This window comes from Dasypus novemcinctus, chromosome X (genome assembly GCF_030445035.2).
Source record: "Dasypus novemcinctus isolate mDasNov1 chromosome X, mDasNov1.1.hap2, whole genome shotgun sequence".
NCBI classification, from domain to species: Eukaryota; Metazoa; Chordata; class Mammalia; order Cingulata; family Dasypodidae; genus Dasypus; species Dasypus novemcinctus.
In genome coordinates, this window is record NC_080704.1 from 116129308 (window position 1) to 116147502 (window position 18195).

The window sequence follows — 18195 nt, forward strand, 5'->3', positions numbered from 1 at the left end:
AATTTTTTTAAAAAATCCAGGGAACTACATTACACAGAGAATTCTTAAGCCATGGACTTTAATTAATAGCACAATTATAAAAATATGGTATCATCAATTGTAACAAATGTTCCACAACAATGCAAGTTGATGTTGGGGTGGTATATTGGACTCCTGCATTTTGTGCATGATTTTGTAGAAACCCACTTCTCTAATTAAAAAAAAAAAGTGAAAAACACTACAAGTCCAGAAAATAAGCTGGTATGGAGAGTAGAAGATGAGAACCAGCCAAAATAGATGAGAATCCACTGCAAAGAGTGTAAAACCAAAAAAAAAAAGAACAAAAAAACAACCTGTCCCTCAGAAAGGTCATCTTTTGAGATTTTATTCTATATTCCTCCTCAGATCCTTTCTTTTTGACCTTTTGAATAAAAAAAGCTATACATCAAAGATATTATGTAGATATAAACAATAGGCGAAGTAGCTCTGGACTTAAATAAGGCAAAAAATAATGTTTCGTCAGTGAATCTCAAGGATCCACTCAAGATCCAACTTCCAATGTTACCATGATCATTCACATTGACATAGCAGGTAACATTTTAAAACAGTGAGATATAGTCTAAAACCCCTGCATCACAGCAGTGCTTTATTCGGGCAACACACTTCAATACTTTCAATAATTGAAGGAATCGTCCTCCAGTGGCTTTTGAGTATATCAAGTGAAGTAGCACAGTGTTTTCAGATGTCACCAGCAATCTGAAATAATCTGTAAGCACTTTTCCCAAAAGTACACTGAACAAGATCAACCAGAGTTCTGAAAATAAGGATTGTACTGGACGGTATTCTGTCTAACTTGACACTTCTATAAGTTTCAGGAGTCCCAGACAAAATGTTAACCAATCAAAACCTGGCAGTTTCAATAAATGTGCTATTATACCTCAAGTGAACACATAACTAAATTTGTATACTGGAAGAATCAGAAGTATGTTGAGCCCTAGATCAGTATTTTTTGTTTACAAATTCTAGATTTTACTTACATAAGAGCAGATATTCTTTTCTAAAATCATCCTGTCCTCATAAGAGAAATAATTTTACATTACTCTCATATTTTCTTAAAGACATTTTATGCCAGGATAAAGTAATCCATTTTTCATAAATGTATTTGTCAATTTTATTAGGATGAATTAAGTATGGCTATATAAATAGTATTTAAAAATATTTAAATATTTTAAAAAAGCCATTGAATTAGAACTATCTTAACCCACAAGGTAAATAATCAGCATATATATTCATCTTTTATTTACATAGTAGTTAATGACTTTGGCTATTATTTAAAGCTTTTTTTAAATAAAGCAGTGAATATATATATATTGATCAATATAATATTTGAACTCAACAATTAATTTTATTTATTCCAGTAGCCAGCAAGACTGGACAACTGGGCATCTCTGATATTCAGGTCACTCCACCCTTGCTAAATTAGCCTTGTAATTCCATGAGGGTCTTTCCACTTTTTGGGATCCATTAAACATATATCTACAGATATTCCTTTGTCTGCAGTATACAGCCGATTTGACAGATATTTAAATAGTCTAAGTAATGTTAAATTTTAGAAAACTTTTTTCCTTTCCTAACTTAACTTTTAATTTTCTGATGACACATAAAACTAACAAAAGGAATTATGGAGAAATTGAACATTTAGTGGTATCACTTCAGTTAAGGTAGTTAAGGAATCCAGATACTGTCATTTGGTACTGTCAAATGACTCCTATGCAAATACTTAACTCCCATAACATTCGGGGCATTTTCAAGCTCCACTCCTTGTGCTCTCTTCCCACTCTCAAACTTATGTGCCCATTCGTGTTCTTGTAGACCAGCGAAAATTACATTTCATCTGCCTTTGAGATCGATGCAGAAGGCATCATATGACAGTCATCTTAATATTGTCCAGGAAGAGGCTCAGGGATCTGCAATTCTTGTGTCTTCTACTTTTATTTTCCCAGCCTGTTAAGAAGCTTTTAGACAGCAAGATATCTGGGTCCCAAAGGCATTAGCCTGGCACTGTGGTATTCTTTTCCAAAAACTCCATTAATTTCCATTAGAATCGAGAGTGGTGTGAAATCCATTTCGTGGCGCAACGCTCTGTAACCCCCTAACATAAACACAAGGGGCGTCATAGGAAGGGGGTTAAAGGAGGAGGAAGAAAAGCGTTCGGGGGAAGAGACTCACCGTTCGTGCCAGTTCCTCCTTCAGGCACAAAGTAACCAGGAGGAGCAGCCACAACCTGAAATAGGAGGGAGGGTGAGTTAAATGGGATCTTTAAGCTCCGGGGTCCTGCGTCTGCCGGTAGTTCCCCCAACCCCTTTTTGTTGTCTGACCCCACTCTCTCTGTAGAGACAGAAGTACAAGTATAGTCCCTGCCGGGTAAAGTAGCTGGAAGTAGGAAAGAGGAGCGGAGCTCCTGGCAGCAACTGCTCACCCAGGGTGCATGCTTGCTGCTCCTCTGGAACTGGGTCCCTGGAGACTTCTAAGCCGCTCGGCGGCCCCGGCTCTTCGCAGCTCAGCTGATGCTTGGGCGGCAGCTTCCTTAATCAGAAAGACGGGATAGAAGGGCAAATTGGCCCACTCGGGAAGAAACTAAGGCCAGTTTCTATATAAGATGTGCCCCCAAGGGAAAACACGTCAGCGGTGCCCGCTACAACTTGCCGCACTCAGGAGACAGTTCCTTGCACCAAGAGAGAAAGGAATGGAGGAGAAGGGGCGGGGCGGTCTGCTGTCAATCATCTCCCCTACCTTGGGCCTCCAGTGGTTTTTCTCCTGTTGAGGCACATGGCTACACAAAACAGTACCACTTATCTCCACAGCTTCACGCACTGGCCCGTATTGACCAATATCCAAGACATGTGCAACTACATACCATACAATTCCATGAATGTCTGTTAATTGTTACACATGTATAGACAGGCACACAACTAAAGAGACAGATGGACTCAAAAGTGCTAGTTCACACAGACCAAAAATTAGCACAACACTTATTCTAATTACACACGGAACTCTTGGGGATGGGGGTGGTGGTGGTGGTTCTGGAGTTGTAAATCTATTCTAAGTTTGTGTAGAACCTATGGAGGAGTGGGCCCCATGAAACAGATCCAAAGCTTTGAAAGCCTCTAAAGGGATAAATTCTAGGGTTTGAGACAACAGAAATATTCTGAAGAATTCTTCAGCAAATCTCAGAAAGTTCTTCCAAGGGGTCCGTATAAGGAGTTTTCTGGGTCTACTGGCACTTCTTTTAAGTCACATATCAGAATTACCGAACTAATGTTTAACTCTGCTTTATCTGGGAGACATCAATTCAACTGCCATTAATGCCATATAAATATGTATTTGTGTTAATTTAAAGGAAAATTGCACTAACGTTATTTAATTTCTTTCCTCAAGTCCCTCTGAAGCACAATCAGGAGAGTTAATACCTATTATGTTTTAGTATAAGAGGAAAATATTACTTATGGCATTCAACGTAGCGGCATTAAAAGATGTCCCCAAATCTTAAATGCACATAACCCCCAAAGCATATTCACCTCTATATACTACACTTCTATGCAGTTTCTTCTGCAGTTAGATGACATTTAAAAATTATATATATTCTAGTATTTTCACACTTTCTGCTGGGATATAAATATTCTGCCATCCTAGCAGTTGGAAGGCAAAGAACACCATCAGCCCAGACAGCAGGGACCAAAATTTGTATCTAATGATTAACAACAGCACTGTCTCCTGAGATCCGTCCGCCAAAAAAAAAAAAAAAAAAAAAAGCCCCAGCTCAGGTCTATTTGTAATTGACTTTGGTGCTCATTCCAAAGAGAGAATGGGACTGGGCAGGGGAGAGAGCAGTATCAAAAGAAGGTGCAAGTAAACAAATAGAAAAGCTTCCCTGTTGGATTCATGGTGTTCAGTCAACTGGTCTGGAAGTTTTCCTCCCACAAATAACTGAGCGTCACTCCCTCGCAGGTTGCCGCTACACACTAAAGCTGTGGCGGAGTGATACTCAAATTCCCCAGAGCTGGTGGGTAGGGGGCGGCGCGGGGGAAGAAAGCGAGGAAAGTAGATTTGTAGGACCTGAGTGAGGGGAAAAGTTTGCAAGTCTGGACTGAAGGGATAAGTGCTCCTGAGAGATTGGCTTTGCGAAGGGGAGGAGAGAAAGAAGAAAAGCGTCTACTCCCGCCCCCCCTCTTAAAAAACTGCTTTCTTCGCACCCAAGTCGAACGGCATAATTGGGACACCTTTGCAGTCCCTTTCTGGCTGTAACTCTCTCCCAGTAAACCCTCAAGATTATGTCACTTGGTCAGAACCAGCCGGGGATTTCGTGCGGGTGCTGAACGAGCTGCGGAAGCTGGAGAAGAATGAAACTGCATGGAGTCTGCCTGGCTGCCGGCTTGTTCTTACTGGCCCTGAGTCTTCTGGGGCAGCCTGCAGAGGCTGCGGTAAGTCCTTCCTTCCACCCACCTACCCCCCCATCCCCTTCCCCCGCTCCATCACCTTACCCTCACCCTGAAGTCACCTTTTGTTCTTTTACCTTCCTTTCTCCTCGGCTTTAGCTAGGGAATTCAAATTTGCCTTGTTTAGGAAGAAACAATATCTACAACGCTGGTAACTCAAGCTTTCCAAAGTCCAAGGGAGAGCTTTAAGTGTTTAAATATAGGGCTGCTTGCTTCCTTCAGGTAGCTGCTTTGGGGGCAAGAGCAGAGCCGGGGTGGGTATTATTGGTTCACTAAATTCTGATGTGTATTTAAAACTTTTCCTCGCTTTTCCTCGCCACCCTCCACCCTGGGGTGTTTTCCTGCCTGCGGGTCAAACTTTTCGCTCCGTATACCCAATCCCTGTGCTCTCTAAACTTTTTCTATAGTTTGATATATTGGCTCTTTAAAATCCAATGTTTCAAAGTCATTAAGTGGATGAAGTTCTCCTTTGGTACATTCTTAGGCAACGTGAACCTCCGCCCCACCTCCAGTCAGTAAAACCGCTGTAGAAATCAGTGCCCTCCTTTTAACGTACTTGTTGCAAAAGCTAAGGTAACCTGCCGAGAAGAGTGAGGTAAAGACACATGTCCTTAGGTTTCAGATATTCGGCGTCTTTTTAAAAATTTTTTAAGTTATGGGTCTTTGTTGTTTTGTTTAGGTTTTTTCTTTCTTTCTTTTTTTTTTTTAAACTCACTAAGGCACCTGAACAAATTGAGCAATTGCCCATCACCTATTGAAAGGAAATGACTTCTGTGTTTTCAAAGGAGAATGAGTGTTCTAGTTTAAAGGGGTGTCAGGGAGGATTTACGTGTGAAATGATAAATAAAAAGTTCCACTCGCTGTTAGGAACGAAGGATTAAAACTCTAGTATACCTCTTAGAAAGGTATTTGGGTAGTCCTACCCACGTTCTTTCTGGCAATGACTTTGTCAGAGAAAATGTTCTCCAGTCTGAATCCCATCATCCCTAATTTCCCTTAACCTATAAAGAATACCCATATGACAAATGATTTAAATATTTTATTTGAGTGATCAGAATAGGTCGTATTTAAATACACTGATATGAGATCATGGTTTGGGCCTTCACATGGTTGAGTGACTATTCTTTATTTACAGCTGCTATGTTAGAGTTTATCTGAATCTACTTTCTTTTGAGTTAGCTGTCTATCTTCTCCATGGCACTCAGCGTGCCTCTAAATGACATTGCTTTACTTCTAACCTCCAGGAAGTGTGAAACCAAGGTATGAAAAATAACGTTCATACTTACTGTAAGCGCAACATAATTATGGTGGCAAATCTGCAAAAAACATGCATATCAAATATATTAAATTGTGCATGCCATAATTTGCCTACATCAAAGTAGATAAATGATTTAAAATTGCTTTTTAGATGCACGGCATTTTAGTGGTTTAAGAATTAGCTATTCAGTAGGGCTACAGACTGTGGGATACAACTGCAATTGTGCTGTTGAAAATAATTGATTTTAAAAACATCTTGGTGCCTACTGCTTATAGTGTTTAGTCCAGGGGAAAATATTTTATTTATATTACGTTGATATTTCTCAAATTTTTTCTTTCTGACATTGCTATTAATAAATGTGCACCAGATGCCAATCATACTGACATTTATAGCAACACTATACTTCAATTTACATTAAATCTATTTATGTTAAAAATTAGATTCTTTTTTGTGATTGACAAAACTTGGGAGCAAATTTGTTTTCTTGAACTTTTAAACTAAAGAGTGAGTTTTCATGAAAAAAGTTACAGAAAATACCATGAAGTATTTGCCTTTTTGCTCCTAAGTAATTTTTAAAGAACATTTTATATCCCATTTCTCTGTCATTAGTCTATTGTGCCTCTAATAAAACAAGGGCTTGTTTTGCCTAGTCCATACATCCATATCCTAGTCACATGAATGTTTTAATTATCTCAAAAATATGAATAGTATCTGTTTTCCGAACTAGTACTGGAGATATTGGTGACCTTTTCCAAAGTAAAACTGGATGGGAATGAGGCTGGTTGTTGACCGAAGTGTTGAGTATTTGGGCTTTTAAATCAGGAAGAAAATTGAACTTAAATTTCTTTAATTTTTCGAAATTTAAAGGTGAGTTCTTTATCTCTGAAGCCATCCCAAACTATTGGGATTTCACAGATACGTAAGTGATTTTGACTTTAGGTGAAATAAAGTAACTTTCATGCTGAAAGGTTAGCAATAAGAGAAAAAAAGGCAGCTTTAAGTTAGAAAGATCATTTCTAGTGATGAAAATACTGTGTTTTTATGTAAAGGTATATCTGTATTGACTCATTGTCAATAGGATATGCACTTGTACTTAGATTTATGGGTGTGGTGTATAAAATTATACTACTTCTACTATGTAAATGTTAGGAATTTCTTTTCTGCAGTAGAGTGGATAAGCATCTCTCATTTAAACATACTATCTCCTTAGTGACCAGTGGCAAGAACTCATCAAGGATAGGAGTGTGGCTTGTGGCCATGGAATAGCCCAAAACAAGAATTTTTTGACATTGTCATCAGTATTATCATTATAACTTACATTTTGAGTGTTTACTATGTGCCATGCAACTGTGCTAATATTACGGTAATATACATTATCACATTTAATCTTCATAACATATCTGTAAAGTGTATACCATTATCAAACCCATTTTATGGGTGATGAAACTATAAAACATAGAGGTTAAGTAACTTGCCAAAAATCACATAGATAATAAATTGTTGAACTGGAACTTTTGAATCCAGGAAGTTTTAACCCAGATTCTTTGCCCTTAGTGATTGTCCTACACTGTCTCCTTTGTATGTGGTCTATAGACATTTATTTGCTATTCAGGTTATTGAGATCTTTGCTACTTTTTTATGACACAGGAGGTGAAATGGAAATGATAATGGGATTACATTTCTTTTTGTCAATGTTAGGAGAAGTAGCATGGAGGAATGGAAAGAGATTTGGGTTTAGATTCAGAAGATCAGAGTTTTAGCTATATAACTATATATAGAGAAAGATAATTTTAAAACTATCTAAACAGCAATAGTTTCTTATAGGTTGTATGGTTTTATGCAATCACAATATATAAAAGTTGGATTTATAAAACAACTATAATTTGTGGTTGATGATTTAGTTTGAAAATAGATTTGCCTCATGATTACTTTAATTACTCAGGTTCTATAATGATTTTAAATACACCGAATTTTCAAGGAACTTGTCTAATGTGGAAAAAAAGGATGCATGTGTAAGGTGGTACACTTTGCTTAACATGCTCAATTACAAGATTTAGTTTTGGTTAGTTAGTTTTTTTTTTTTTTTGGTCTTATTCTTTTTTTTTTTTTCCTCTAACTCTTTTTTTTTTAATTGACTTTGTAATAATATTACATTAAAAATATATATATGAGGTCCCATTCAACCCCACCCCCCCACCCCACCTCTCCCCCCCCCCCCCCCCCCAGCAACACTCGTTCCCATCATCATGACACATCCATTGCATTTGGTAAGTACATCTTTGGGCACCTCTGCACCTCATGGTCAATGGTCCACATCATGGCCCATACTCTCCTCCATTCCATCCAGTGGGCCCTGTGAGGATTTACAATGTCCGATGATTGCCCCTGAAGCACCATCCAGGGCAGCTCCATGTCCCAAAGACGTCTTCACCTCTCATCTCTTCCTGCCTTTCCCCATACCCATCAGCCACCATGTCCACTTTTCCCAATCCAATGCCACCTCTTCTATGTGGATATTGGATTGGTTGTGTCCATTGCACCTCTATGTCAAGAGGAGGCTCAGATTCCACATGGATGCTGGATGCAAAGTTTTGGTTAGTTTTAAACCAATCCACTTACCCATCATATCTAATTCTATTCACTCTACAATCTATATATTTAATCTTGTACATGCATTTATATATATATTTTTTGTTGTTATTTCTTTTTATACACAATTTATCTGTTCACATTTATAGAATTTTTAAAAAATTTTCAGTTTTTAACCATTATAAGGAGTGCTCTCATGAACATTTCTTATTATGTATTTTTTATTATTTTATTACTTCTCCTACCTTCATCGGGAATTAGTGGGTTAAAGGTCTTCAGTATTTTTTAAGTCCTTGATACATGCAGTAGACCCTGACATTTAGAATGAGTATATCAAAAGATAAATTGTGATAGCTAACTTTTGTTTTAGTGCTTATGATATTCCACCCTATAGGTAGATAATTCTTTGCTGTAACTATACCATATAATTTATGTCTATTTCTTTTGATATAATTTTAATGGTAATTTTATATCCTGGCCATTCATCTTCAAGAGCTTAGATTTTAATTTTGGGAACAGTGCCTCTCCCTACATTTCTCCCGTGGAAAGAAGGTGGAGCCTACCCATCATGAATGCCTCACGCACTGATCTTTTCCTTCTATAACAAAGGTTTAACAAACTCCAAAACCACAGAAATGCCCCTTCTCCTAGAAGAGTTGTCAATGCATCTGAAATGGCAGCCCTTTCTGCCCTCTCTCCCATCCTGTTCATTAGCCCCTGCCCTGTAGCTGCCTATCAGGGTTACACTTAAATAGCTGTGTCTGCCTAGTTCTGTGTTCTGCCTTTACCCAGTGATACTCTAAAACATTTCCCCAAATAATTGCTAATCTATTTTCCCACCTTGGGTTGAAAGTATTTCTGCTCCATCTCCTCTTCCTAGAAATTAGACTTGTAAGTACATATGAAAGGAGAGGCCCTCCATACATTTTGTACCTTTCCCACTTTACTTTATCCCTGTGTTTCCTCACTAGTTAAATGACTATTTATTGCATGTTTACCAGCCTAGTAGCTTGTGCAATTCAAATATATTCTTCAGTAAAATCACAAAATGGCTTTTCCGGGTGGCATTTTAATAACTGAACTTGAAGCTTCTGAATGATTAGGATCTACTCTTGCCAAATTACTTTCCAGAATGGTTTTTACCTGTAGTGTATGAGAGAGCCTAAAAGACAGTCTTAATGTTTTTTTCCCCCTATTTACTACAATGACTATGGAATTGATACTCAGTTGATTGCTAATTGTTTGGCTGATTGGGTCTTATCCTTTTATGACTTTCTTTTAAAATGCAATCATTCCATCATTTCATCCCTCTCTGGCAATAGCAACCATGGAACAGAAGTAATTTTGGAAAATATATTATTTATAAATAACATAGGGTAAATTGACTCCCGTTCACTTAGCTAGATCTTCTTTATACAGATTTTCTTTTAATAGTGTTGTAGCAGAGAGAAGTCAGGTGTATGTGAGACATGAGAATTCTGATAAGGATGTGAGATTTCTGAAAAGGAAGATTTATTTCGACTGGCTGGACTCGGCAGACTCTTGTACTGATAAAAACCAAGCACCAAATAGAATTTTTGAGGCCCTTTAATACAGAGGATGTAAGAGTGAGGAGTCAAATGGTGCTTATATGCAAAAGGACTTTTTGTTAGTTTCTTCAAGTGTTTTATCTGAATATTAGATAGGTTATTTCCTCCAGGCAAGCTTAAATTAACACATATCCTCCACATTCCAGGTAAGCTTTTAACATGAACCCCTCACATTCCAGGTAAATTTGAATTAACATATATTCCCCACATTCCAGGTAAGCTTTTAACACGAATTCCTCACATTCCAGGTGAGCTTTTAATGTGAATCCCCCATATTTTAGGTAAGCTTAACACATTTGGTTTGCATCTTCCCTGGATATCCAAAGCCTATAGAGTTTATAATTTTCAATTGGTTTTCTAGGCATACTTGGATATAGAATAAGTTTGAATTTATGCACAGGCTATATTAATAGCAGTAATTCTTGAAGTTTTATTGAGAGGAGTGTTTAGTGTGAAAACTGATACAAAGATTCCTTTCATTTTATCAAACCAAATTCTCATTTTATGCATCAATACTTGAATTTATCTACCCTCATTATCTTTCTAGGACCAACTTCTCTTTGTTCCTTTAGCAACTTCTGCTGGCCTTTAACCAAAAGGATACTCTGCAATGATATCTCCTATCTTGTTGAAATGGGAACCTTAAATCCCTTCTTATTTGCTAATAAAGACAACCAAAGGCAAATGTTATAAGAGAAAGATACTTTTGCTAAATTTAATTTTTAACTTGTTTTTTATTTTTACTGAATCTGATGTAAGCAATAGATTTGCTCTGTAATGTGTAGAGAGACTTAAGTACCATATATAAGCAAGTGATAATCTGGTTAATGGAGTTAGTTTTTTGACAATGAATAATAAAACAGGACTAAGAAATTCTGTTAAGGAATTTGTATTATCTTATATTTCAGTCTAATAACATTCTTCCTATATGTTAGCAGAACTGGTTAGCTTATTTCCAGAACTGCTTATTATGGTATTATGACATTAATGAAGTACTGAAGGAGATACTGGAACTTTGAGGAAAGGGTGGCATTCATTGTTAAGAGGGAGACACTAGTGAAAAGTTGCTTGGTGTATTCTGCATATATTAGACCTCTAGGAACTTGCTAAAGGAAGAGAGTTCCTTCCACCTCTGTCCATAATCTCAGTCTAATTAATATAAATGTTTTTGTGCCTGTAAAATAGGCATAATCATGTCTACTTACATCAGGTTGCCTCTGTCGTGAGTGGTAGAGAACACTATTTCAACTGTTTTAAACAATAAAGAAACTTTTGAGTTTGTATAATGGGAAGACTGGAGATCCTTTTAGGGGTATTACGGTATCAAAACTATTTTAACAATAATATGAAGACTGTTTTTCCTTTTTCACTATATTGGCATTTGCATTGATGGTGGGTAAAACTGCTGTGCAGTTTACCAAGTTGTACTAATAGTAACTGTATTCTTCACAGTCTTAGGGTAAAGAAACCATTTTACTTAAGAATGCTTTTGAGGTAGCATTAGATTTATTAAATCTCAATCCTTGAGTACACGTCTTTTAACATTCTACATGACAAAATGGGAAGTAAACTTAAAGCACTTCTGCATGTGGAAGTAAGATGGTTGTTTCTAGGAAAATCACTTGAGCAATTGTTTGATTTGTGAACTGAATTAGCTGCTTTTTGCATAGAACAACGTTTTTCCTTGAAAAGTAGTGGAGACCCACTATGGTTATTCAGACTTGGTTATTTGTTAAACATTTTCTCTAACTGAACAAAACGCCTATTGTTTCAAGGAAATATACTAGAAATATTTGCTGCCAATGAAAAGCTGAATTTTTAAGTCAAAATTAGAAATTTGGAAAACTTGGATCTTCCACTGTGAACCTCACAGCTTTCGAAATCCTAGACCTTTTAATGAGATCAGTTATTATTTTAACATTTTTTTATTTTTGATAACTTTGTTTTAACATATTATTTTTGATATCATATAATAAAATATGTCAACATTTGGAAGTTCTTTATGACTTACTGAACCAAGTTTTTCCAAAGGTAAAAGATCCATTTAAAGGGCATGGTAGAACAATTATTTTTAACATAATAGAGAATGAAATATTAAGTGATAAGGTTTCAAGATTCCTAACCTAACTTGCTGACTTTTTGGTCATGCCAAATAATATACACAATTATCTAAAGAGGCTATGGGACAATCCATTTTCTAACTACATAACCGTGTAAAGCCAGATTTTCTTCATATATTTAAACCAAAATAATATCTCTTAGCAAATTGAATACAGAAACAGGTAAGAGAATCCAGCTATCTACTATGAAGTCAAACATTAAAAAGATCTGCAAAACAATGTAAAATAGCCCCTCTTCTCATTTTATTTTGTGGGAAAATATAATTTTTTTGGTAAAAATATATTATACATGTTAACATATAATGTGTTTGTTATTGTTACTTATAAGTGAATAAATAAGTCCTTAAATATTTCTCAGTTTTGATGTTTTATATAGTATATATAGCTAGACGTAAGTCACATAAATGAAAGCTCTTTGAGGTCCTCAACAATTTTTAAATATTTCTAAAACGGACCTGAGGCCAAAAAGTTTGAGAACCACTGCACTAGGAAGACCAATTCCATTGTTTTACAGGGAAGATAATTGATTAAGGAAAGGTCATGCAGCTAGTTAGATGCAGAGGCAGAGATAGAAGTAATTTTCCCGGACTCTTGCTCCAGTCCTCTCTCCAGTATACTACATTGGTTTAGGGACTGATGAGCTGAAAACATGATTTTGTAATTTTATTAATCCTAGTGAATGCAGTTCAAATACTAAATAGAAAATGGAAATACTAAATTGTACTCATCTTTGCTACCATCTTTGATCTAACTGCTAAGTCAGAAACATTTTTGCTGTACAAAACATAGCAGAGGAGACACTGGTGAATAAAGACAATGAGCTAAAGTTGGTTATTTTTAGGTATTAGATTGGAAAACTTATACAACCAGGGTCCTTGTCTTATATATCTTCGAATTGACCACAGAAAAGAAACTAGTTCCTTGTATATAGATAGCTCTAAGTAGTTATTTGTTGAATGAATGTTGAATTTAGGGAGTAGATTTATTTCGATTATACCAAGAGGCAAGGCATGGAATCGTGGACCAAATTACAGGAACTCTCCATATTAAGAATTTTCTCTTAAGATATTTAGTAATGGGAGTAAAACACACTGGACTGTGGCTTATTTCTGAATGTGTTCAAATAGAAGCTCGATGCTACCTTGTCAGCAATAACCATGAGGATTCTTTCAGCTCTAACTTTCTGTTATTCTGGCTGTTAGAAGAAAAATTCTTTTCAAGAGCTGAAATCTGCCTCTATAATTTTTAAGCAACTTTGAGGTATAATTGCCATACAGCAAAGTACATATTTAATGAATACAGTTTGATGAGTTGTGTCATATGTATATAGCTGTGAAACCATCACTACATTAAAAAATGAATATATTTAAACACCCCAACAGATTTTTCATGCCTGTCTGTTTGTAACCCATCCCTTGCTATCCCTGTACTCCATTCCCAAGCAATCACTGATCTGGTTTCTATAGATTAATTTCATTTTCTAGAGTTTTATGTAAATGGAATCATACAGTATGTGTACTTATTTTTAAGCAGTTTTATCGAGATATAGTCACACTCCATATAATACATTCAAAATGTACAATCTGTGCTCCTCAATGTTAATCACAGAGTTGTGTATTCATCACCATGCTCAATCAATTTTAAAACATTTTCATTACTCAAAAAAACCCATACCCCTTAGCAGTCTCTCAATTCCCCTTTCCTTCTCCTACATAACCACAAATCTAATTCTGTCTCTATAGATTTATTTACATTTACATTTTATACAAATGGAATCATACCATATGTAGCGCTTAGCATAATTTTTAAAATAATTAATTTTTTAATTAGAGAAGTTGCATGTTTGTGTAAAAGTCATATAGAAAAGACAACATTCCCATATGCCCCCCAATTGCTGACACTTAGCATTGGTATTGTACCTTTGTTACAATTGATGAAAGAATATTAATATATTATTGTTAGCAGTGATTCATAGCCTTCATTAGGTGGATTTTTCCTCATATACCACCCTATTATTAACACCTTATAATAGTGACATACATGTTATAATTCATGAAAGAACATTCTTATATTTGTGCTATTAAACACACTCATCAAACACAACAGGGTTCACTGTGTTATACAAGTCCATGTTTTCTCCTCTATCTTTCCTTCTAGTAACATACATGACCTGAAACTTCCTATTTCAACCACATTTACATTCATAATTCAGCACTGATAATTACACTCAAAATAATGTGCTACCATTACCCCTATTCCTTTCCAGACATTTACAATCAATCTAATTAGAAATTCTTGTGCACTTATTTTTCTGACTTCTTTCACTCAGCATAATTATTTTGAGATTCGTCCATGATGTGGTTTGAATCAATAATAATTCATTTTTTGTCATGATGTATTTCATAGTATTCCATGAAATGAATATGTTGCACTTTATTTTTCCATTCACCTGTTATGGAAATTTGAGTTGTTTTCGGTTTAAGGCTGTTACAAATAAAGCTGTTATGTATCATAAGTATTTTTATCTTTCCAAGAAACTGCCAAATTTTTTTGAAGTGGTTGTACCATTACATTCTGCAAATGTATGAAAAATCTAATGGTCCTCTTTTAAAATTTAGCCATGTTAATGCATGTGTATTTCCATATCATTGTAATTTTTTTATAGTCATATTTTTATTTTACTAAGTAAAATTCATTATCTTTGGTGTACAGTTCTGAGTTTTGATAAAGAGCATGCAGTCTTGTAACCACTGTCATAATCAAGAGTCATAATAGTTCTGTCACCTCAAAAAATTTGTTCTTCCCTTAACTAAATTTCCTAAAAATCACTGATGTATTTTCTGTACCCATAATTTTATTTTTATCAGAATGTCATAGATATTGAATCATTCAGTATGTAACTTTTTGAGTTTAGCTTTTTATTCTTAGCATAATGCACTTAAGATTTATCCATATTGTTGCACTTATCAATAGGCCATTCCTTAAAGTAATTTTTAATGTAGTAACATATACAACACAACATTTCCCATTTTAACCATATTTATATGTACAAGTCAGTGATATTAACATCACCATCCTTTACCAAATCTTTTCATCTGAAAGAGAAACTCTGTAGCCATTAAGTAGTAACTCCCTATCGCCCCAATCCCCCCACCCTTGGTAACCTCTGTCTCTATCTTTGCCTTCTTCTCTGGGCTCTGTTGCTTTCAGGTTCTGGCTACTCTGTCTATGGTTTTCTCTCTCAGCACCTGTGTGTTCCATTCGGAGCATCTGTCTCTTCTCTGTCTCTCTATTCAGACCATTTATAAAGGACTCCAAAAAGAGGATTAAAACCCAGCCTGGGTCATGCCTTCCAGAAGTAAACAAATCAAATCCTTTAACTGCAGTGATCTAATAAAAAGTCCTATCTACAATAGGTTCACACCCACAGAAATGGATTAGCTCTAAAGCCATAAACACCTTAAACTAACACACTTCACCCTGTGGATCCCCAAAAAACATGTTCCTTACATTTGTAAATACATTCATTCCATCACAATATTTTAAAAACCTAAAACTAGTTCAATAACAGTATTAAGTCTTATCTAACTGAGCTATAGGTATCGTTTGTTGTGGGACAGAATTACCTTCCAGCTGTGGACTTGTGAAATTGACAACAAGTATCTGATTTTAATCTACAAATGAGGGGCAGTCACAGAATAAACATTCCCATTACCTTAGGGGAAAATTGGAAAGAAAATACGGGTCACAGGTCTCAAACAGTTCCAAAAACCTGCAGAATATACTCCATTTGTTTTTTTTTTTTTTTTAGGTCTTTAATTTTTTTTTTATTTTATTGACTTTGTAATAATATTACATTAAAAATATATGTATATGAGGTCCCGTTGAACCCTACCACCCCCACCCCACCTCTCCCCCCCCCCCCCCAGCAACACTCCCTCCCATCATCATGACACAGCCATTGCATTTGGCAAGTACATCTCTGGGCACCCCCGCACCCCATGGTCAACGGTTCACACCATGGCCCACACTCTCCCCCATTCCATCCAGTGGGCCCTGTGAGGATTTACAATGTCCGGTGATTGCCCCTGAAGCACCATCCAGGGCAGCTCCATGTCCCAAAGACGCCTCCACCTCTCATCTCTTCCTGCCTTTCCCCATACCCATCAGCCATCATGTCCACTTTTCTCAATCCAATGCCACCTTTTCTATGTGGACATTGGATTGGTTGTGTCTATTGCACCTCTATGCCAAGAGGAGGCTCAGATTCCACCTGGATGCTGGATGCAATCCTCCCACTTTCAGTTGTAATCCATTTGATTTGAAAATGGAATCATACAATATTTGCCCCTTTGTTTTTGGCATATTTCATTCAATGTGATGTTTTCAAGGTTGATGGTGTTACATGTATCAGAATGTCATTATTCCTATTTTTGGCTAAATAAAATTCCATTGTATGTATGTATAGCACTTGCTTTTATATTTTTTGTTAGAGAAGGTGTGAGCTTACAAGTTATCATGCATAACATGCAGAATTCCCATATATAACCCCTCCACAAACACCTTACATTGTTGTGGAACATTTGTTACAGATTATGAAAGAAAATTATCAAAAATGTTACTACTAGTTATGGTTCATAGCTTACATTTGGTATTTTTATACACCTCCCTATTATTAACACCATATATTAGTATTGTACATAGTTCAATACATAGTTCATGACAGAATGCTTTTCCATTTATAGTGTTAACCACAGTCTATCATCCTCTACCACATAGTTCACTGTATTATTCAATCCCATGCCTTGTACAGTTCATCCAAAGTGTACACTCAGTAGCTTTCACTTTCATCACAAAGTTGTACAATCATTAACTCAGTAAATTTTTGGATGTTTTCTTTAGCCCAAATGAAAAAAAAAATCCATTATTGACCCTTAGCATTGATAAAGTAACTTTTTTGACATTGCTACAAGAATATTACAATATTGCTGTTAACTATAGTCATAAGTTACTTTAACTGTATTTTTCCAGTGCATCACCATATTTTTACCACCTTGTAATAGTGATGTGCATTTGTTCCAGTTCATAAAACTGACGATTAACCACAATCCTCATCCCCCACCAGGTTCATAGATCTGGACAATTAACTACAGTCCTCATCCACTACCAGGTTCACTATGTTATTCAGTTTCTAGATTGTTCTCTAGCTTTCTTCTAACATTTCAGCCACAATCCCTTTTATAAACCAGCCATGTTAGTTATGTTATATGCATTAGAGTGTGTTACCATCAGTTCTATCCTTTTCCACACTTTTACGGTCAAGCTAATTAAAAATTCTACATATATTAAGCATCAATACTCTTCTTAGCCCTCATCCTGTCTCCTGGTAACATATTCTCTAGGTTTTAACCCAATATATTTATTTTTGGTATTTAGTTCATATTAGTGAGACCATACAATATTTGTCCTTTCATAGTCTGGCTTATTTCACTCAGCATAATGTCCTCAAGGTTCATCCACGTTGTCATATATCTCCCAATTTCATTTCTTCTTACCATAGAATGGTATTCCATCATATGTATAAATACAGTTTGTGGATACATTCATCAGTTGATGGAGACTTGGTTGTTTCCATCTTTTGGCAGTTGTGAATAACGTCACAGGAACATCAGTGTGCAAATGTCTGTTTGCATCACTGTTTTCAGTTCTTGCATATATTCCTAGTACAGGGATTGCTGGATCATAGAACAGTTCTATATGTAGCTTCCTGAGGACCTGACAAACTCTCTTCCACAGTGGCTGTACCATTCTACATTCCCACCAACAGTGCAGGAGTATTCCTATTTCTCCACATCCTCTTCTACACTTGTAGTTTTCTGGTTTTTTTTTTTAATGACCATTCTATGAGGTGTGAGAGGATATATCTCATTGTAGTTTTAATTTGCATTTCCCAAGTAGCTGTGATATTGAACTTTTTTCATACGCTTTTTGGCCATTTGTTTTTCCTCTTTGTAGAAATGTCTGTGTAAGTCTTTTGACCGATTTTTAATTAGATTGTTTGCCCTATTATTGTTGAGTTGTATGATCTCTTTATATAGCATGGAAATCAAACCCTTATTGGATATGTGGTTTCCAAATATCTTCTCCCACTGAGTAGTCAGCCT

General features: G+C 36.0%; 2 protein-coding genes across 2 annotated transcripts in view; one reads left to right on the forward strand and one right to left on the reverse strand.

The window, feature by feature from the left end:
* The window catches only part of COL4A6 (collagen type IV alpha 6 chain), a 486161-nt gene extending 483427 nt beyond the window's left edge, over positions 1-2734 (reverse strand). Inside the window, exons 1-2 of the mRNA XM_058291502.1 lie at positions 2459-2734; positions 2209-2263 (exon numbers count right to left, since the gene is read on the reverse strand). Coding sequence (XP_058147485.1) covers positions 2209-2263; positions 2459-2469 — 66 coding nt within the window. The 5' untranslated portion in view covers positions 2470-2734. The remainder of the gene's footprint in view (positions 1-2208; positions 2264-2458) is intronic.
* Positions 2735-4043: 1309 nt separating this feature from the next.
* Positions 4044-18195, forward strand: part of COL4A5 (collagen type IV alpha 5 chain) — a 420087-nt gene continuing 405935 nt past the window's right edge. The window contains exon 1 of the mRNA XM_058291987.2: positions 4044-4460. Coding sequence (XP_058147970.1) covers positions 4380-4460 — 81 coding nt within the window. The 5' untranslated portion in view covers positions 4044-4379. The remainder of the gene's footprint in view (positions 4461-18195) is intronic.